General features: G+C 34.2%; 3 protein-coding genes across 5 annotated transcripts in view; 2 read left to right on the forward strand and 1 right to left on the reverse strand.

Moving 5' to 3' along the window:
* Positions 1-5: 5 nt before the first annotated feature.
* Positions 6-1,660, forward strand: LOC117233856. 2 transcript variants are annotated; one of them, XM_033494492.1, is made up of 3 exons: positions 6-170; positions 719-904; positions 983-1,660. In XM_033494492.1, the coding sequence occupies exons 1-3, from the start codon at positions 140-142 to the stop codon at positions 1,177-1,179; spliced, it is 414 nt and encodes a 137-aa protein (XP_033350383.1). In that variant the 5' UTR covers positions 6-139; the 3' UTR covers positions 1,180-1,660. The 2 variants fall into 2 exon arrangements, with proteins under 2 accessions (XP_033350383.1, XP_033350384.1); XM_033494493.1 differs by having other exon boundaries at positions 10-170; positions 679-904.
* LOC117233857 lies at positions 1,258-1,664 on the forward strand. Its single transcript, XM_033494494.1, has one exon. It carries the CDS (start codon positions 1,389-1,391, stop codon positions 1,566-1,568), a length of 180 nt encoding a protein of 59 aa, XP_033350385.1. The 5' UTR covers positions 1,258-1,388; the 3' UTR covers positions 1,569-1,664.
* Positions 1,665-2,321: 657 nt separating this feature from the next.
* The window catches only part of LOC117233855, a 46,029-nt gene continuing 25,561 nt past the window's right edge, over positions 2,322-22,789 (reverse strand). For both annotated transcript variants that reach the window (XM_033494490.1, XM_033494491.1), the window contains exons 2-5: positions 12,961-13,100; positions 8,239-8,388; positions 6,358-6,513; positions 2,322-5,200 (exon numbers count right to left, since the gene is read on the reverse strand). In XM_033494490.1, the coding sequence (XP_033350381.1) occupies positions 5,166-5,200; positions 6,358-6,513; positions 8,239-8,388; positions 12,961-13,099 (480 nt within the window). In that variant the 5' untranslated portion in view covers position 13,100 and the 3' untranslated portion in view covers positions 2,322-5,165. The remainder of the gene's footprint in view (positions 5,201-6,357; positions 6,514-8,238; positions 8,389-12,960; positions 13,101-22,789) is intronic.

Below are 22,789 nucleotides of genomic sequence, written 5' to 3' on the forward strand. Positions count from 1 at the left end.
CAACGCCCCGCCCAAATACAACTTAGTGTAACAGATTCTAATGCATTGAGTGATGTGAGTAATTGTGATAGTTACGTCGTTGCATTAATGTTAGTAAAACTACTTTATATATATTATTAATTAATAAAAGATTTAATTAATGATCGGTAGAAGAACGAAGAACGAAAGAAGGTGCGTATTATGTAATATTGATGTTATTCTCATTTATTCATGTTGAGGTTCCCTAATTTCTTTTTTTACGAACTGACTACATATTTTTTTGAGGATAAATCAGTATTACTATAATTTTTGGCATAGTTATTATTTCAAATACAATATAATCAATAATGGTAATAGTAAACAATATACACACACTTTAAAGTAACTCTAATTTCGTAATGTTGACCTTACGCCACGCCTTCATTAAGTGAATGACGCGAGATTGCATCTCTAAAAAAAATGGAGTTTTTGTATTATAAAAATGCAAGACATTATTCAGTTTTTGAAATATACATTTTTTAAATCTCTTGGAAGACATGTATTTATTTTGTTAATTGACTATTTATTATATATTTTTTAAATGTTGAGTGATGTTATTATATGATTGAGAATATTTGTTTATTCTTTCCAATCAACTTTTTAATTATTGATTTTAAAAATTTTGGTGTAAGTTTAAGCATTGAAGGGAAAATCATCTTTGTTTTTTCAGAAGAATCTCAGTCTAAAATTTATAAAATGTCCATTTTAGACGAGCGAGAGGATTATTTGAAGAATCCATACTTTGTGAAGCACGAATATGGTGATTTTACTCCATTTTATGTCACTGTCACTATCTGTTCCTTCATATTTGCATTCCTATGCATTTTGAACATTGGATTTTGTTGGTGCTCCCGTCATAGAAATTATTGGCAAAGTCCCCATACAGGTAACTTTTATAAGATATTTTATTCATCTTTCATTTACAAATGATCTTATAATCTTCTCCTTCTTTTTACGTAATTAGGAAATAGGTGGATTCAACCATTGTGGACTGTATTACCTCATAAAACACCACCTTTGGACTTAAGTGAGCTAGAACCAGGACGTCTTGTGACACAAGATAAACAAGAAGTTTTACAATATCACAATCCAAAACCATATGGAACCGTACCACAAACACAAGAATATATGGAGATGCAAAAACGTGAGAGTGAAATTTAATTAGACATTAGTCTTGATATTATGTGTATACAAAAGTTTACAAGCTCTCAAGAATATTAGTATCAAATTAAGAACATCACAATTGTTTTACAATCATATAAACTGATCTACTGTAATAGCCAAAGTTGGAAAGTAGCAAGTGTACAAAGGTAAAACACAAGGTACACAAGGTAAAATTATACTTTAAAAAAATCATTTAAGTAGAAAATATGGGACTGCATATTTTTTGGCCAGCATCCACGTGTTTAACCCTTTTGGTTGTCTGTGTAATAATAATTTTATTAAGATACGGTTCGCGTATTTGTAAGCTACGGCATGCACCGTTGCCGTCTGATCGAGAATGGGAAGAAAAGGCGTATTCTCGAAAACTTTCAGTTTCTATGGCGTAAAATTAGATAGATATCACCATATGTTTTCACATCATGTTACGGATCTGTTTCGTATTAGAAAAGAATTTAGATTAAATTAGAATCTATTTTAACATATAAGTATGTGTTTACTATATATTTCACAGTAACACTTCAGATCTGAAAATTCTTCACAAGCATACCTTAAAAAAATTGCTTTGACAGCACATGCAGGCAACATCAGTTTTCTACCTTAAGATAATGTAGTTATGTGCCTTATAAATGTAATTTCATGTGTCTTTTATACGTCACCTTTTTATACATAGAGTAAGGAATTTTAACGAATCTCCGTCCATTCAAATTCTTTCTCTTTAATGACGATTTGTGTCATGAAAATTCGTAAAATATTTTCTTCTTCGCTAAGATAACTTCTAAACGTATAAACATTCATTTAAAGAATGATACGTATAACAAAGTAAGCAATAATTTTTAAATTCTGTGTTAAATTTAAATATATTTCATGACACAACATGAAAGAAAAGAAACAAAGTATTAGCGAAAGAAGATTATATAATTATATTGAAGAAATTAAGATCTGTATCCGTCCAATTTTTTAACGTTTTTTATGCAATGGCAATTGTATCATTATCTTTGAAAATTTGTATTTTTTATATGGTTTTCATATAAATAAAAAATGCTTGTCTTTACATAAAACATGCATGCATTGTATGTGTTTCACTTATTAAAAATTCAAATCAATTTGCTTTGACTGAAAATCAAGAGATTCATCAACAGTTTTGTATATAATATTTAGTTTTTATTGACAACATTGGATTTTTATTACATGTGTAACGGTTACACAATTATTTAATAAGTAAGTAGATACATTATACAATTTTTGCGTTCAGTTATAACGTCAGCTTGTAAATAAATTACTGACGACAATTTCCCACGAGCTACGAGATATTTGATTTAAGAAATATGAATTTGATTCGATTGCCTAGGGCCTAGGCAACTAAAACCTGAACTTCCTATTGAAGACATCTTTCTTTCGAACATGCCCTCCTTAATCGACTAATATTTCCCGCTTTCTTTTGATCTGATTTAAACTCGTCCGCGACTACTATATAGAAAGATACCGAGAACAGAATTTCTTCTCCGGTTTTATTAATTGGTTTCAAATTCGCTAAACATGTTTAATCTATTAACGTGAATACTATGAATGATTTAAAAAATTTCGAATGGCATAATCAAACAATTCAATAACACAAAATTGGAAAGACTTTTGATTATGTTGCAAGTACAATGATGGATCGAAATTTGAAAAAGCAATTAACGCTTCCTCTCGCCATGATACTTCACTCGCGTTTTAAGAACAATTTTAATCTCTAATCGTTAGCGTACCTTCTATCGTTATTATGCTATGTTACAATGCGTTTAAAACACGAAGAACTCCCATCGAGTTCCACACAAATAGAGGTCAAGCATGTTATTATTTAATTACGTTTTAGTAGACGTTTAATGGTAGTTAATTAGAAGAAACCATAGAACGTAATGCTATCTTACTCTATCGATAGATTCGTTTTTTTATCTTTTCTTTTTTTTTATGCATAATGATGATATGATGTACATATGTAGTCTAATCTACGATCATTGATACCGATCAATACGATCGATCCGTATAGTGCGCGTGTTCGCTGAGTTGTTCTTTTTACTTTTCTTTTTATACAGATACGCCGTATATATCCAGCATCGTTACCTGAATCAGCTGACTTGACTTTGCCGAATTTTTCTCTTGTTTTGTATACATCTAGACTTAAAAACAAATACAATCTTGTACTGGGGAGGGGGAAAGGTTTGATTTCTATAGTTTCAATGGAACACCTCGTAGAGACGAGTTCTAATTAATTTAATTAGCCCCCGGATCTACGAGATGCTTGAGACTTTGCATTATGTTAATTTGATTTTCATGCTCATTTGGCTTTCGTTATTATTAAGTTTTTCCATTCAGAGATAATACGAGACACATATAACGACTGTATATATCGACGTTTCATTTTATGCAAGGTTTACGTCTTGTCGAGAAGAATCATTAGTACATATCGGAGAATGGTAATAATTATTAAATCGTGCTTATTACGTAAGTCGTTGATTCCCAAACTTAAGGACGCGGCAGTTTTTAAATAACACTTTCCAAATTATTTCATTTCAACAATTACGAGAAATATTTATTTAGTTTTAATTATAATTCCTTTCCTTACAAAAGAGTAGTTTCTTTTCTTTTATCATTATTATAATTAAATTTATGAATTGCGTTGGAACCTCGATTATGTCCTAATAAAAATAAAAACGTCCGAGAAGTTTGGAAACCTTTGGATGTATAAGACATAGTTAACATCGAACACTGTATATTATCTATGCGACAGTTGAGAAGATATAATCTTTGTCCACAAACATTGTACCTGGTTTTAAGTATAAATATTGTCAATGAAAAAATAAACCGAACAGAGAGTCAGCTTAAAACACATTACGCGTAAGAATGTGTGCGGAAAAGACTTCTAGCGGATTCAATGGATTGAATATTTGCGTCAATAGCGAGATCGTTTATTCTTTAGAGGAAGACAAAGTTAATGGGCATTTTAAAAACATAGAGTTTATTATTTTGTTCCTTCAATCCTTCGTTCCTTTAATCTTTCGACGCATACTAAAAAAAAAGATAAACTACTTCTAACTGGGGATTTCTAGCACGCTATGATCGATAATCATATAACGCTGAAAAATCGAATGGGTTCGTAACGAGATGTATATTCTAGCAAGAATATATTTCGCGAAGAATCTCAACGGCAGTAGTTTCGTGTTGATTCTTGAAACTAGAGGTTTACCATAGCGTATTGCTATACAATTACTATATCTTGGAACGTTTTATCATCGGTATAGTAGCATAGTCTAATAATCGTAATAAAAAATACAAAAAAGAAAGATGGTTTTCTTAAAAGAAGTAACAATCAACTATTTTATCACTTATATTTACGGCTAATCATTGAATTACTTATTATATTTAAAGTCTCGACAATCAAAAAATGGAAACCAAGTAAAAGAAATAAAAAAGAATATTATTATAATAAGGAACAATAAGGAATGTTAATGACTTTATTATGCTACTGTATCGAGGACAAGATCCGTAATATTCACATGTAAATTGGTACACAGCAATTACAGAGTCGGCAGAACTGTTAAGAACAATATTGAATGCAACTATGCTGTTTACTGCATATTCGCATAGTGATTAATAACATTTGGCCACATATAATGGAAGTAATTCTGAAAACAGCCGACGTATACGATCGATAATTATTACCGACGATCGAGCTTGTACCGACAGCAACGTTCGAAGACGTTCGAAAGTCAGATTTACAGATCGTATTTGAGAAATTTCTTTTTTTCAATTACAATCACTGCCAGTACTATAAAATACAGAACGTTTCCGTTTTTTCGTCCATTTCATTTCATACGCTCACGCTAAATAGTATCTGTTTGAAAATTAGAGTTTCACATGGAAAAGACAAGATTGTGTTTTCGTTGCCTGTTGTCGAAACAGATCGCCGCGCACCATTTTGTATGATCGACGATTTTTTCTGTTTACTGCTTACCCGACTTCTTGCTTGCTCGTTCTCCTAAAAAAATTACAATTTCATTAAAATTATAAATCGTAATTTCCAAATATTTATAGATATTAGGGGCTGAAAATGGAAAATTACGAAGATAATATTTGACCATTGTTTTCTAGAATCTATTCTTTTTGCCAATATTACGTATTTGTAAACTTAGTAAATATCTTTTCGTAAGCTTTCAAATAGCTTCTTGCTGAAAAAATTGTTTGAGTTATGATATTTTTGAAATACGTACATGTGTGATTTATTCTTTATTATCGATTGCCGATAATAAATTTGTAACTTACAAAACTGAATGAGTTCAGTAATTACGGGTCACGATTTAGAACAACGAGATATTGATTAACTGCGTTAATCACGTTAATGTACTTATCTGATACATTATTCGTATGAATGTTTTATGATCCAGTAAAAAGAATACATTCATAAAAGAAAATTCATTGAGAAAAAGGATCAGTACGATGAACAAAATGTTCTTCTTGGACGTATGTCCTCCCTATTCAAACATTTGGACGGAACATTTATTGCTGCTATTGTCTGATCGTGACCGCATGAAAAAGCTTCAATAAGCTATCTTTAACTCTGTCAATGCCATCGTCAAGCATGCTCGACGAAGCGAGGTATCGTGAATCGTGACACCAGTGTCGATCTTGAGAGTACAACTACGCACCATTGCAGAACTCTGAACTTCAGACAATAGGGTTGTTGCGTCTTTTAAGAAAATTTCAAGGAACATCCTTTTCGCTCCGTTGCATTATATCAATGACAAATTATCTTTTCTTGGCGCCATTGTTGCTTGTGTTCGAAAGTATAGTACGTCTGGTGTATACTCAAATTATTTTGAACGATATTTTGCAGTTATTTTAACGTTACAGATATAATCGATATCCATCAAACAACGGAGATAAGAAATGGGGTGAAATATCTATTACGATTACTAAAATCAATGTAGATTTCAATAGATTTGTAGAAATATGTCTTCAGAATAGGTATTTAGTTATTTTAGAATTGTACATTACTAATTTTTTTAAAAATTACCTATTTTTTCCATTGTTTCTTTATGAACAGTTATCATATTAAATGATTATAGTTGATACATTTTTCAGGATCATATTTAATTAGAATACTTATATTTTGAGGAAGAATGGCAAGAAAAATACCTTTAGGAGATTTTTTAGTGTTGGTCTCCGGTTTACACCTTTTGGTTAGCCGGCGCGTCTTTTCGCAGGAGGCGTCACTGTTTGCCTTCAAATTGTCCACTCTCGTCATCAGCTGATTCACGCATCCGCTCCACGTGCCCTTTTCGTACCGGCAAGCTATATTCCCCGCCGCACAGAGATAATCACAACGCCATAAACTCCATTATTCACTCACGATACAAGTTAAGGCGACAACGGTGCACATCTCATGTTACAACACGACACACGACCATAGATTCTCTTTTTTATTTTTTACCAATATCTTATTCGGTTTTATGAAAAATTACTTCTATTGAAATACTACTAAATTCGCTATTCGTTTTTGTTTTAGAAATTTCTAAGAGATGGTGACACTTTATTCATTGTACACGTTGAAAGCATCGATCTGGGAATCTGACATTCGTGGCAATTTATTTTAATTTGGTTTCCCAAAGTGGCGTCCTTTAAAGCAAATGGTCGTCGCACGAAATCGAAATATCTGCGCGGCCATTGCGATAGATTAGATTCTAAATGTCACATTTAACTCGATCGAAAAGACGCGGGGAAACGGAGCGGCGTCCATTAAATTAAAAAGTTCCACGTCGGTGTATGTACGTTGAACGTGACCAGTCTACGTTTGATAGCGCTGCTTTAACGAGCTTCTAACCACAATGTACTTTTCTTTCGATTCTTTTCATTTCATTCATTCTGATATACAATTGATCGCAAAAATATTCGAGTTGTATGTGAAGTAGGAACCTTCTACATATATATATATATATATATATATATATATATATATATATATATATATATATATACGTTTTAAATATACTATATCATACGAAATATTTATATTATACTTTTTATTTTTATACTATAGGAAATATTAATGAACCTAAATATATATTCATTAGAACCATTTTTAACATTAATTTTTTTACTAAATATATGTTCACAATAAATATCTCGTAATTTGCATATAAATTTTCAGACTGGTTTCAAATTTAACTAACACAATTATGACAGTGATTACGCACAGAAACATGGCCATTTTAGCATGCCTTTATCACAGGGATTGTGCACCGTTGCCCGAAATTATCGATAAACTAGAAGCGTCCTTCTTCGTTCCGTTCAATTAATTAAGACGTTCCTGGGATTCTCGCTAATTAGTCAGGTCCATTAACTCTCGTTCTATCTAAAGAACTATTCAACCTCGTTCGTGTCTCCAAATTAAAGTGTGTATTAATTAGCGAAAGACACGTCGTGCATTGTTTATAATCAACGAAATACAAGCATGTCACGGTTAAATACCCTTATCAGATTTATCAAATAGCCTTTTTCTCGAATTTTATGAATTATATATGAGAGAATTCGGATTAGTGCATGTTAATGTTCTTTGATGAGAAAGTAACAAAGAACTGATTCCGATTATAGAGTTTTCTCTCCTTTATTAGTCATTCCATTTGCTTGAATTCCTCTTGTCCTTTGATAAAAAAATTTGCGAAAATCCTTTTGATAAATAAAATTAGTACTATCAAATAGGATACTGTTCAGTGTTGTTACCTTGTCAAACATCACATTTTATTATAATTTTGTGATTTTTCAGAACATCTTAATTAATGAACAATATTTTTCCAATTTTTGTTACTAATCAGTAAATACTAATATGCAATTTACTAATATGTAAATATTTATGTATTTATGGGAAATTTAAAAGTACAAAAATACATAGAATGCATATAGTATTAAAGAAATCCGCAGTCTACTAATCATATAAACTTCAAAAAAATTAAATCAAGAATGAACTAAAGAATGAGGGTTGCCAAAAGTGGAAATGAATAATGAATAAAAGTGGCTTACCTTTTTTACACTTTTTTTGGATGGTCTTGGTCTGGTCGCAGGATTTGTCTCCCTTTTTAAGGTTCAGTGTGCGGGACCGTGTGTTGGTTTTCGAGTCGCATTCCGACCATTGACCCTTCACGTATCTGCACGACGGAGGGCTACCGGATGCTGCGTCAACAGATGCAAAACGTCAATAGAGATAATTGGAGGCACGACCGATCAAGTGGACAGAGAAATTTCCGAATAAACAGGGCGGCACTTAATTACCACATAAGAGTTTAGCCCTTTCCTCAATCATCATTCAATATATTGCCCTAGGCATCTGCCAAGAGTTAATCTTAACTCTTTCACAATTGTAACTGTTTCTCCATGGAATGGAAATCGTTTCAATTTCTATTTTCAAGGAAATGCTTCAGGCTTCAAGATGTGTAAACATCATTTCATTTTTTTCTCTATAATCTATAACACTTCAAAATCTAGTAAAAAAATTTTGAAATACTAATCTGTATCTTAAAAATTGAACCGAAGTTTGAAATAGTCATATTAATTGCTAATGTACAATAACTTTTATACAATAATCGTAAGCTTCGAATATAAAATATAAAATGAACTATAATCCAAAAAGAAAATATAAAGGAAACTTTACTATAACCAAAAATAGAAGAAACAATATTAAAAATAGACGCTACTATAAAACTACAACCTTCGTACTATTTTTTCTAACGTCGAATCTCTGATACAAATTCCTGCACCCCTAGAACAAGCAAGAACTCGGTAGAGTAAAATTACCGAGTTGGAGACGAGGATGGAAAACGTGCGAGTAGAAACTTGCAGCAACTAAAAGCCATAGCGCGCGCTTCGTAGCTCGACCTGTAATTCAATGTGATCCTCGAAGTTGGAATTTCAGCGTTGCCCTTCTTTCGGCGACTTGTTCCGCTCTGAAAAGGAACTCGAAGAAAAGCCCTTGCTTCCCTCTCTCACGCCCGCGCCTGTGACCTTTCGGAAGCACGATCCTGGACCGAATAAATTTCTAAGACCAAATGATCTTAGTTGACAATGAAGCGGTGCGCGCCACTGGATGATATTTCAATTGTATTCCCAGTCCTGGCCGCGGGAGAGGAAGCCCGAAAGATGAGAGAAAGAGCCGCATAGAGACAAAAGAGGCTTTTCATTCCGCAAGCCAGGGTTCGCGATACCACCGCTCAATCCGCACCGAGGACCGTCTTTTCTTGATATGCTATACGCTCGATCGACCTCGCCAATGTGTCGCGTTATCTTCAGTTTCTTTCCTGCTTTGTTTACTACTGTCAGTTGAGGATTGATTGTCTTTTTTTTTTTGTTGGTTCGTAGAGATGTCGAGGATAAAAACTCGCGGAGAAAGTTTACAGGTCACCTGAACGATAAGGGTTTGGAGGTTATGTTGGTGGAAGAATGTATTTACTTGAAAAATTAAGAGCATAGAGTATAATACAGACATTTAGTAGCTGAGATTATGGCATGGAATCTAAAACGGTAAGAGTACTCGAATATATATCATATACTAACAATTTTTGAGTATATATGTGAATACTAGAGCAAGTGTAATAAGTATATGGATTCTTAAATATTGAAGATCCGAAACCATCTGAAATATTATATTTAAAGTAGATATCAAAAGTATTTGAAACGGCTAAAATATTCAACGTTCCTGAATATCTTAACCTAAACCCATATATATGTCGGAGATGAAAGAACACCGGAGCCTTTGGAATTTTGGATAATCCCGCAACATTGTAACCTAGAGTCTACTATAGCTGTAATTGAACAATTGTAGTTATTCAATCCGATTGTAATTGTTTGAGAGTTGTGATAGTGAGCTTGGGCTCGAGGCGACAGTCAGTCGCCGAACGTAGCCGCGGTCACGGGATGAACGCTTTGTCTAACAAAGGCATGGAATAATTCTATAGCTCTCCTTAAAAAGGAAATAGTTGTAACACTCGACAGCAAACATTCCAACGGTCTCTGTCCCGTAGCTCACCACACGCAAACCCTATTCTTCGAGTAAGATGATTGCCAGATGTCGATGCGTCTCCGCAGTACATGTTCAGCTAGCCCGAGGGCCCGTTATAAATCTTAAGATTTAGTCAACTAAAGTTCTTCAAACAGACAAACAGTCTTTGTCCCAACTACGGGAAAATAGGGGAGACCTATTTTTCAACGAGCGGCGTCTCCCACTAGCAACTTTCCCTCGAGGGCGGCTAGCATCTTTTTCTAACCACCGGTATGGAGATTAACCAATTAGCAGCAACGCCAATTTCCCTTACTTTCTGAACGAAGGCTTTTCTCGACGAATCCGATGATCTCGTGTCCTTAGACACACCCCAATATGGTTTTCCTCTGTGGCACCATCGGGACGGGAAAGTCATTCTCTCTCGCTATCTCATTGACGAAAACAGTAACCCTTTACGACCAGTGAATTTTGTGAGCACGTTCATCTATCATCCCGTCGACCGCGGATTCGTTATTGAACCTAGGATCATTGTCATTAGTTCCTCGAGTACCTAACTACCACGGTTACTTGTCCGGTTCTATAATAATCGTATTTGCACTAGTCAATGTCTTCTCTATTGCATAACGACAACGTGTAACGCAAACGAAGATTCGTTTCACGCCCCTAACCCTAATTCTAATGTAAACCCGACATCAGAAGTGGGATCAGTGCCGGTTATAACAGTGCAAGAGCTTACGACCATCATGCGCGAGTTAATTCCGTCGCTAGTGCAAAAATCGAGTGTGGAACCTAACAATTTTTCGACTCCGCTGCATAGTGCGCAGCCATCAATCTGATTATGGAGGAAAATCCTTTACAAAGCAGTGCCCCGAATATAATTTCAATACCGAGTGTCGAATCGACTTCTACGTAGTGGAGGCGCCAACTGGTAGATCAAGCCATCCGGGTGAGTCGTTTCCATTTTACCCCGATTTCGGAGCCGAGTGTTCGCTAATTAAAGAATCCGTAGTCTTGAGAATTTCTGGCAAAAGAACGATTGATATAGTAGTAATGCGAGGAATAAAAAATATTGGTACTAAATGTATCGCTCAAATCTTGTCCGTTGCAGGTGTCGGTGGTTAGAGATAAACTTTTCATGTTCTCGCTGATAGTTATTTAACAATACGATATCGCGATTGCTCGTTAAATTTTAAGCCAAGATTTTGACGTAATATTACACAAAATAGCCTCGCTATGTGTAAAACAAAAATAATTAATGCCTGTAATAAAACCGCTGAAAACGAGATCGATGTTAATGAAGTTGACAATGAGGTACGTGGTAGTGATAAAAGTCGATTAATCTTTCTTTACGAAAATTCAGAGATTCATCCGTTACGGGTTCCCTACGTACTCGTACAAAAAAAATACAGGCCTATACTATGAATTACTATATACTATAGAATTATTCCATGCCTTTGTTAGACAAAGCGTTCATCCCGTGACCGCGGCTACGTTCGGCGACTGACTGTCGCCTCGAGCCCAAGCTCACTATCACAACTCTCGAACAATTACAATCAGATTGAATAACTACAATTGTTCAATTACAGCTATAGTAGACTCTAGGTTACAATGTTGCGGGATTATCCAAAATTCCAAAGGCTCCGGTGTTCTTTCATCTCCGACATATACATACCTAAACCATATATACATACCTAATACTTAAGATACCCTAAGTACTTGAGTGATTATTTGGGTACCTAAGATTTGGATAATAATGTTATCACAGCTTTCAATCTTGCCGTAAGTTACTGTATATAATACAATCTTCTATTTTACGCTGATACAACCGTCTAAACATTTAAAGTTCGGTAAAGACGATCTAATTCTAACAAACATAGCCGACACCATCTAACCTAAAACTTGGTAACGAACTCTGAGCTTTTCTGAAGATAAAACACCTGCGAGGAGGTTTCAATGAGTAACTATGTGCATACACAGTGGACGTGACTTCTTTCCATGTGGAAGCGAAATTTAAAGGGGACCCGGTTACCGACGCCATGATACTACACCACCGACCTCTCTGCGAACAAACAGCCTGACTCGAACACCTTGTAAACACTTAACGGATATTAAGTTTCTTCATCTCTTGACGAAAGTAACACGGACCCTACGCGGAACTTGCAAGATTTCAATTCTACCCGTTGATCTTCTAAAACATAATCTTACAAAGGAACTTTTAATGAAGACTTTTCGAAGAACGTAAATAAATCTTGGCCAGAAAACCAAGTTGTATTTGAAAGATCAAAGTCGAAAAACGCTTGAAGGTTTCTTATTTCTGGATTTGTTTCCCCTCCATTTTTTTTCTTTTTTTTTTTATATAAAATATGACTTTTGAAGAGGGGACACTGATTTCACGACGCGACGAACATTATTTCAAAGGTTACGCGTATATAAAGTTCATGCATATTTTGAATTGGTATCGGTTTGGGCTAGATTTGATTTAATTAATATTACTCAATTTAATTTACTTATTTAATTTATTTAAATGTTATTGGTTTGGGTTAGGGTATGTTAGACTAATATATACTATTAAATTTTCTTCTTCCCAGTCCGGAGTTCAATCGAAGTCAGAAATAAAGAAATTGGAGGAGCCTCGATTCTCTCTCTTCTCATTTTTAATTTATTACATTAAAAAGATGTATCTCCGGAACCAGTTTCACCTTATTTCAACGTGACGTATATATAGATTCTTAATTAAACTTAATATATACCTCGTTCTTTGGTGCCACGAACAGTTCGTACAAGAACCTCCTTGTCATCTTCCTCCCATAGATCAGATTCCGCTCTGGTGGTGACGATGATCATCAACAGGGCGACACCGACCAGCGCCAAACTCCACCACAGCTTCATTCTGCGCACAAAAAAGGAAAGAAATGTGAGAAAATAAGATAAGCTGAACGCCTCGTTAATCTTCTGCCTTTAATCAGCGCTCTTTTAATTATTATATGACAGAGCATCGAGGAACGAGGTCGGATAGGCTTGAACGAAAAGAAAAAAGGCCACGTCTACCGGAAGTGGATGATGGGATCGAAGTGGAAGAAACATCGTGTTTTCTTCTAGAAACTTCAACATATCGCCATGTTGAAATATATGTATAGAGTTTTTAAAAAATGGTCGACAGGAGTATTCCTATCTATGTAAATACACGTTATATATATCAAAGGCAAGAAAAAGGTTCGTACAAACTTGAGTTTATAAATAAATTTATTGTCCAAGACAATTATATCAATTTCTTTTTCTTTTCTTTTAACACATAGAACCTGTACCTAAAATTTTATCTAACATTCTTGAAACACTCTTTAAATTCAAAAGTAGCAAACATTTACAGGATAAGTATTTTCAATCAAATATTTCGAGGATAATCAGGCAAAAATTTTTGCAGTTAACATAAAATTCGAAGAAACCATGATTTCGAAGATGTTCTTATTTTTCTGTCAGTTTCGTGAAAACAGATTCGGACGTTCGTTGAAAAATCGCGCACAAATCAATTTTCACTGTGCCAACACGAATTTGACAGGCGACATCCTTTCTTTTTTCGTTTTCTCACGGACCTTTAACAACACACGATTCGAATGCTATTTTTTCGTCCGTGTATGGCACGTTCGAAATTTACGGGTCAATTCGTTCGCGCTACTGCCGCGAGATTGGAACCCCGTATGTGAACAACTAATGTTTTTACTATCACAAGTTTCTCGCAGACATCAAACCACGAGTCATAGTTTTTCTTTCGTTTGTGAATCAGATCGAATCCATTTGTTAAAACAATATTGTAATTGCATACATTTTTATAAGCTTCATACGTGTTTACTATCTTTTTACATAGATATTTTCGGAGTAAATGAATTCCAATAATTTTGCATAAAACATAGTATTTTGTACGTTGTAAGTTGTATTATAAGTTATACGCAACAAACAGAATATTTATATTTTCCCCAAATAGAAGAAAACATAAAACGTTAAAAGATCTTTGCTTATTTCAATAAGATACTACGCAACAATTTAGATAATACTGTAATAACTACTTATACGTATAACATAAATTACATATTTTAATAATAATGGCACAAATTGATGCACGAGCATAATTATGATTGGCCAACAATGTGTGAACAATATTCTAACGAATAACAATGTTTTATTTTACAGGAACTTTCGTTGTTATTGACAAGATAATTGCTCGTTTTATTTCAAGCGATAACTTATGTCTAAAAACATGGGTCAAACAAGGCCGTAGTTTGCATATCGTCGGAAAGTTTCGCCCATTTGTCCCTCGTAAATTTTGTAATCGCACGACAACATGGGAAGTACTAATTGCCAAAGCTGCAAGCCTCAATGGCTTCTCCTCGTAATTATTGAAATCAACGGGGCGCCGTTGTACCGGAAGAACCGGACTAAATGAACCGGTTAAATAAACGTCGAATGTTTTCTGTCTTAATATTCGATTAAATACGGAGGAGGGCGATGGCTTTACACGTCAACAAATGCCAGTTTATTGCGTAGAATAATTACATGCTTGACCATGTACATGTACAGGCTGAGATACGTAAAGCATAACATTTGAATTTCTCAATAAACGTTGTCCGTATCGAATGTTTTAAGGACTTAATCGTTTGGTTTACTTTGTATTTTTTAATTCGTGAAAGTTTTCGTCAAGAAGGTATCAAGATCACTAAATACTTTTTAGAGATTTAATTGTTAGGATGAAATGGAGATGTTAACCCTCTAATGACGTCTTAAGAAGATACAGCAATAAAAAGGTTTAATCCGAGCTTACAAGTTACAATTATATGTTTGACACAGAGGCTCAACATAACAACGAAGATTACTAAGATAAAACACTATTCGATTAGTAAAGATAGAAGGCTCTTTGCTACTTTCATTTTATAGTTATTTTATTATCAACCTGTAACCTCATTTGCATATGTGCCTTATAATATAAAATATTAGATGAAGTATTTGTTAGACACTTTCAGTAAATGTAACCGATTAAAACATGCTGTTCTATTTCAAAAAAAGCAGGTAAGTGAGCTTGAAACCTGATTGATATTTTCATACACAAAAAACAAATTAAATCGAATAATTGCTTTTTTCGTTTTATTTTTATTTTGATTAAAATTTCTAGGTTTGTATCTTTAATATTCACAAAAATATTTTGGTCCTCGTATTTTACGTGTCTCGCTCTGTATGTAAACCGATGTTTGACACAGATGCATGGACGAGTTAAATCGTCAGGTTAATTAATAGGGAAGTGCGGGGGCGAGAAAATTATACCAAAAGCAATTCGTCACCCTTCCACAGGAGGAAACGTTCGTTTGTCTCTTACATTTGCACCGCAATTACTGAAATCTTGTCCATTTGTGTCAACGATTTCGACAATCAATGCCAATGAAACAATGATATGTTTATCTCATTACGAAGCTACTTTGCGGTGCAATCAATCGAAATTGTTCGGACAATAAACGTCGAATACATAACCGGCTTACACGCACTGGCGGCCTTGCCTTTATTTTACCGGGGGAAAGTTAATTTTGAACGTAACAGTTCACCGGTATCGTCGATAAAATATTCATGGTATCGCGTTTTAAAAAGCGATAAAACTGGGACACTATGTATTCCTATATAATTTTCCCTTTTCATCGTGCGTATCGGCAACGAACGGTTTACGAAAGTTGAAAACACCTATTTCAACCAATACATCTAGAAGTAACAAATTGATTACTCTTTGCCTTCGCTTTGTGACATAGCTCAAATATATTAGTTTCTCAAAAAGTGGAAACAATTGTCTTTGAATATTTTTCTATTTCAATTTATTACTAATAAGAATAATACTCGTAAAATAGAATAGGACGTCGTTTCTGTAATTTTTAGTTTGTAACCCAAAAGAAATTTGCTCATCAAATGATAACCTGAGTTATCAAATTATGAGTGATAAGTTTGTAGCAAGGGTGCATTACAGATAAAATATAGATAAAGACGATAAATAAAGGTAACCTAGAAAAGAAGATAAAGCGATTCTCTAAAATGGACCATCTTTATCTTCAACTGACTAGTTTATTTAATTTTAATTTTTACTCAATTAGTTTTTAATTACCATGTAAGAGGACCTACCCTCACTTGAATAACTATAAATTGAATAATTTAACCCAAGAATCTATGGGTCATCCATAACCTAAAAGTACCAATTAAGTGAATTAATATCTTTTGTTGTACTTATATCAGTACGTATGTATATCATAAACATGTACGGGAAAAAAACGCAATTGATAAACAATGAGAAAGTTAGAAAGAAAAATGTATATTCTTCGGTATTCTATAAAAAAGAAATTATGAATACAGAACAGCTCGAGTCGCGACGATCAAATGTCTCCCGGTAATGAATGCCACGTCTTAATTAATTTCCCAAAAGAAACAAAGACCAGAAGATCGAACGATATAGATTCAACTATTAGCTAACTGTTACTAAAACTGGAGATTGAGAGAGTAAAGTAGGATAGGACACAGGTTAGGTTGTGAAGAGGAAAGAAGGAGGGAGGAGCCAGAAAAGGAGAAATACTATGCAAATTTTTATCGCTACACGTTGTACAATTAACGTTGGATCATTTTCACTAATGAGCTCCGCTAAAAAATATTGCATGAAAAATAGTAATTGTTACTCGGTGACTAACGTTGAACCGTGGATTCAATTTTCGCGGAATGAGCGGCTACATATAATTAGTGATTAGTAAACAGAGAGCGCTAATATCGCTATGGAAATTGTGATGGTTTTACTGAGGATATTCGTCGCACGCATTTCTCGTTGGAAGTAAATTAATACTCCGTGGTACCCGCATAAAACTACCGTTTCTGGTGTTCATTGTCTTGAACAAACTCTATTTCCATGGAACAAGGATGGATTATATTTCCATTTCAAAAGCTCGATTTTATCTTTCATCCTTATATACACAGTTGCTTTTTCCTCTATATAATATATTAAATATGTACATACTCTTGATAGGAGAATTGGATGTAGTGAGGTTGTAAATTAAAGCATTATCAAGGCACATCGATTGATCTTTTTAGGATCGTATACGTCTTGTACGCATATAGATACCTTCATCAATTTAAAGAGACCTTAAAGTGGGAACACCTTCAATTTTGTTTATGATGGTAGTTTATAAAATATTCTTGTTTACTTCATTCTAAAATATTATATAATGTATAAAATAAAATATGTATATTTTCGAGCCTGATTAATTCTATGGCCATATATATATATATATATAGCCATATTCCACCATATATGTTCCACTTTTCCACCAAGTGTACACATTTGATATTCTTCGTATAAATTTCTTTATTCTTATTGATTATACTATATTCAATATAATAATTCTTGAACAGCTTTTTATCTTTTCCTTCACATAAATTTCAAATATTGATTCAAATATTGATTATTTATAGTATTTATGAAACGTATATCATTTTTTAACAACAAAGTCGAAGGTTATGATAGTACGACAATTTCATAATACAATGATAAAGCGATTAAAATACTACGTCACACATTTCTTCCCAACGAAATGGAGGAATTTACTCGATGGCAACCAAAGTTCAATAGAAATTGCGACGGATGTTCGTCAATCTCTTATGACATTGCAAGCGGGTACGAGTGTTCTGATAGCCTGTCGGGGGACAAGTTAGTTCATATAACCAGGTCGTTCATATAATAGGAATCTACCTATATCTTCCCTAACCAACCATGATTTTTCGCTCGGCTAATAGAAGTTCATGTTCATATCGGAGAATTCAATGAAACATTTGCTCTTAAATACATAATGATGTTGCAAACTTGTATCGACTGCGAGGCATGAGAATCACATAACGCGTGCTGCTACTCTTTACATCTCATTGTTAGACGTTCGTATAAGTGGATTCACGTTCGGCAGCAGTTAATACAGGTACTAACGGCTCAGCTAAAGTTCAGTTGATCAGGCACTACTAGCATTTTGTTCGTACAGATTGGTTTAATTATTATCGAAACGTGGGAGACATCGCAGACTGAAAGAAAAAAGAGGTCATGGAATGACGGGGAAGGGAGCAATGATTTTTTAATGTCGGCAGAACTCGCGGCCCGACGTATTATAACCTCGTTTCGACGAGAGGGATGTTAATTAATCTTAAGAAGCAACTGTCTTCGTTAACGAGGCGTTACAAACGAGAAACTAGCTTCCAACTTTTTAAATTTATAATTAAGCTGGTTCCTTCACCTCGTTTTTCACTCTTCGTTTTGAAAGCTTATATCCATAGTTTTTACTTGAATTTAAACAAATACTGCACCAGATAGTCGTACCTTTTTTTCAAATTCTATTAATAGTTTTTTATTATATACTCTTTGTAGGTTAATAATTACGTCAGCGTATGACAAAGCAGCAATGCCTCATTAAAATTAACGTTACGGAACCCTGTCAGGTGTGTACGATTTATGAAGCATAAATTTCGTACGAACTTCGTTTTTCAACCACTAATTTTACGGTACTAAGGTACAATAAAATTTCCGTTTTTAGCAATATTACTCACGGAAAATGATATTGCACGATATAATATTCGCGGCGCTATATATCAAACAGGTTATAAGCCGAAGAAAAATTACAGTGTTCAGTTTTATGTATCCTCCTGTAAATTATTAAACTTCCAAACATAAATCTGCACTTTTAAAATAAATTTTTTCAAAATTATCTATATAGAAATTGTCTAGCTTTATTAAAGACATTCTTCTCATAATAAATTATTGATAGTGATAACTTTAATAACTAAGAATTATATAACGTAAAAAAAACTGAGTCTTTTTAAAACGCGCAAAGCAATTGTAAATTGTAAATAGCAGTTGTAAATACAAAGTCAACATTTCCTAAACCAAATTTCCTTCACACACTACAATTAACTTTAGTACAATAATTTTTAAACTTGCTACACAACATTGGAAGTATTCTAATAATTAATTCCGCCCGTATTGAGTAAATTCCATAAAAGGCGATGTAACAACATTTCAACACATAAGAACAGAATGTCGAATTGAAGTTCGTTCGGAATCCCAACAGAAGAGAGGATTAACACGAAAATAGCTGTGAATGTTGAATGCCTGGAAGAATGAATTTTAACGAGGGAGGTAGGCATAAGAGAATAGCACAAATCGGGCCGATTTGTTGTCGGGCCAATCGAAAAGTTTAATAACCGCGCGTTAATGAACGGCAGCTGCAGTTCCGCGAATCGTGTTCGTAGCGGTGCCATTTCGCACAGGCTGCATTCTTATGGGGTGAAAAGAACAGCCACTGGTGAGAGAAAAAAGGGATCGCTGGAAAGAGTACGGAAGAGAGGGGAGCAGCAGAAGAACGAGAAGAAAAGAGGGGGAGGGGGTAAAAATCGGGAACACGTGAAGAAAAATCGAAAGAAACGGGAACGGGGGGAAACCAAAAAAGAAACGAAAGAAAATGAGTAAAATAGTTTGTCAAAAGGAGGAGAGAAAAGGATTTAAAAGTTTGAAGAATTATAAAGGGACTAAAATGGAACTTTGATGAAAATGGAGTGACTGAGCGAAAAATGACAAGAAATGGAAAACATGTGTGCGAATTTCTGGGAAAAGAATTGGAAGAGACGAAAAATAGAGTAAAGAAGAGAAAAGAAAGAAGGAGTAAATTGAAAATTAGAAAAGTAATTGAAGAAAAGAAAAATATAGAAAAAGAGGGAAAAGATGCGCGAAGACAATAAATGGAAATAAAAGAGGCAAAAGTAGTGATTTAAGGAATTACATGTAATAATATATATATATATATATATATGTATATATATAATGTATACAAAATTAAGAGGATCAAGTGGTAAAAAGCTCATTAGTAAGCGAAATAAAGTGTGCACGAAGTTAAAGGGAACATATTCACTAAATAAAGCAAAAGCTGGTCAGAGACAAAAGTGGAGAAGGCAAAGATTGTGGTAAAAGGAAGACGGAAAATGAATTAGCTACGTATATGGTATTAAACTTCGTAGAAACGAACGATGGCAGGACTATAGCAGATGGAATATACCCAGATTACGAACGCCTTTCGGAGTGTCCTCTCTGAGTATTTGTATTTCATAAAAGTTTTATAAAATCAACTAAGTTTTTTGATCTTATTAATTACTTAAAATCTAGCAAGTGGCATTACATTCAATAGATTGTAACGCTCGAATAATACAACGCAAAAGAACAACATTCCTCAAATTATGTTTCTAATTAATGTTACATACAGAATCACTTTCAGGCTATTCCGATACGCGATTAAACGTTAGTGCAGAATATTGAATAAACCATAATTATAATTTCGAAGCGACGTGATCATCCGGGAAATTTAATCTATTCCGAAGAACATATGGCGTACTGAGCGTGCTATTTTCAATACATATCTCTCACCACGATAATTGTTCGTTGAATTAATTTTCCAGATTAATTACCACTTTGTGTATCTCGTGGAATGCTTTGTCTTCTATTGTCAAATTTTCACAGACATTATACATATGAAGATGCAGATCATTATTATAAATGAACGTTCGATAACAGTCGAGACAAAATATCACTATCTTATTCTGAGGTTAAGAATGTTTGCATCTGTTCATTTAACGTTCATTAACCTCTATTATAACATCTGACGCTTTAACGAGACGAAATTTTAGTGGAATTAAATTTTTAATCTTTTTAAATCCATCCTACAATATATATGTGTGCATAACATGTAAAAATGTTGGCTGGTCTACTAAATTTTTGTGAGAAAAGGAGGTGCATTTTCAATGGAGGTTCATAAATATGCGGAACGACGTGTGGTGGCGCGACAAAATTGCAACACTGTACGACGGCCCTGACCGATCCCGGCCACGGAAGCTGCAGATTGATTTGGTAAAGGGTGCACATGACGATACGCATAAATCATTGTTTCAAGGTCCTTCCTTGCATCACACGCGTTTGAACGATGTACGGTTAGAAGCGCATAATATGCAACGCTTTGAGTACGTCTTCAAAGAGATCTCTTGAAATTGATCCTGTGCGAAACAGTGGCTCCCAAACCGGCTGTTTCGGGAACAAAATTCAAGACGAGGATAAAGCCACCGGAAAACTTGTTACTGCAACCTCGTGCTCTCCATTTCAAATTCGACTCTTTAGTCTGTCACAGTGTGAATACACAACTGTCAAACATTTCTTTGAAGAGAAAATGGAATACAATAGGGATAAATTTGGACTTTGTTCACATTGAATTTCAATTGACCTGAATAGATAATGTTCATTCTAAATATTATAAAGATCTAATACCTCAAATATACACAACCAAATCGAATAAAGCAATACGTATTTGATTAGACGTCAAAGATGTACTAGCTATAAACGTATCTTTTCATAAAGATTGATAAGATAACAATTTTGTTTGTCCGAGTAACTTTGTTGTTTTCATCTGTTGTCAAACGTGACACGAACATTTTCTTCGTAGTAGATGTATCGACATTGCGAAGATCAATGTAAGGTGTCGTTACAATATCTGGTCACATCACTATTGTTAGCCGTTTCATCGAGTAAGAAGACTAACGAGCCGATCGAGCAGTTCGTCTTCGCAAAAACCTTATATTTGTGATATTACAACCTTGATACTGTGGCGAGGACGACAGAAAAGCTAAGGAACTTTCATCGAATAATAAGATGAAAGAATTTCAATAAATACTTTTTGTGTCGCATGCCCAATAGAATGGAACAAATCCGTATCGTTCAATTTCAGTCATGAATAATTCAGAATTTCTTATATAATCCAGTGACTTTCCATTTTAACTTTAAAACGAGCTACGTGTCGTATACTTTCTCCTCTCGTGTGTTATTCGGTTGATTAAATCGAGGGTTGGACACTGACGAAAAAAGAACGAGACTATGAAACCGCAACCCTGCGTAATAACATGTCGATAGGTTGTTTGTAAACAGGGCTTAACAAAGTCTGCGATCGCATGCAACAAAAACCGCAACTTCTAGCATTCCTACAGCCTATTGTTGTGGCGACATCGATGAAGAAAGTTTCTAGTATCGCGTTACACTGCTTAGTAGTCCATGTTATTTACGAGATGGAATTACCGTCCAAGAATATGTATTACTAATTACTCATACAATGGGCGTCATCTGCAATCATCGCGATAATAATAATAATAATAATAAGTGATCGTAATTCAGAAACTGTATTTATACGTAATGGCCTTCGCGTGAAGCGGCATATCGAGTTAGTCACAATACCACTGGCTATATATACGTATTTATATTCCAAACAGTAAAAAAGAACAAGGCTGAAATCCGAAGACGAGGGGAATTATGAACTAGACGAAACATTACGATTCTGTCTTTTTATGAAGAAACTGGCAAAACGTACAGTGGCTGGAAAAGATACCTGAGCACTTCTAGAAACTATCTCCGAATATACAATGTACATAAAAGTTAGAAAATATTTATTACGAATACAATGCATAGGGGCTAAAATTATCTGAACAATCAATTATACATTATAT

Source organism: Bombus vosnesenskii, unplaced genomic scaffold (genome assembly GCF_011952255.1).
Source record: "Bombus vosnesenskii isolate JDL3184/JDL3185 unplaced genomic scaffold, Bvos_JDL3184-5_v1.1 scf7180000013299, whole genome shotgun sequence".
Taxonomy (NCBI): Eukaryota; Metazoa; Arthropoda; class Insecta; order Hymenoptera; family Apidae; genus Bombus; species Bombus vosnesenskii.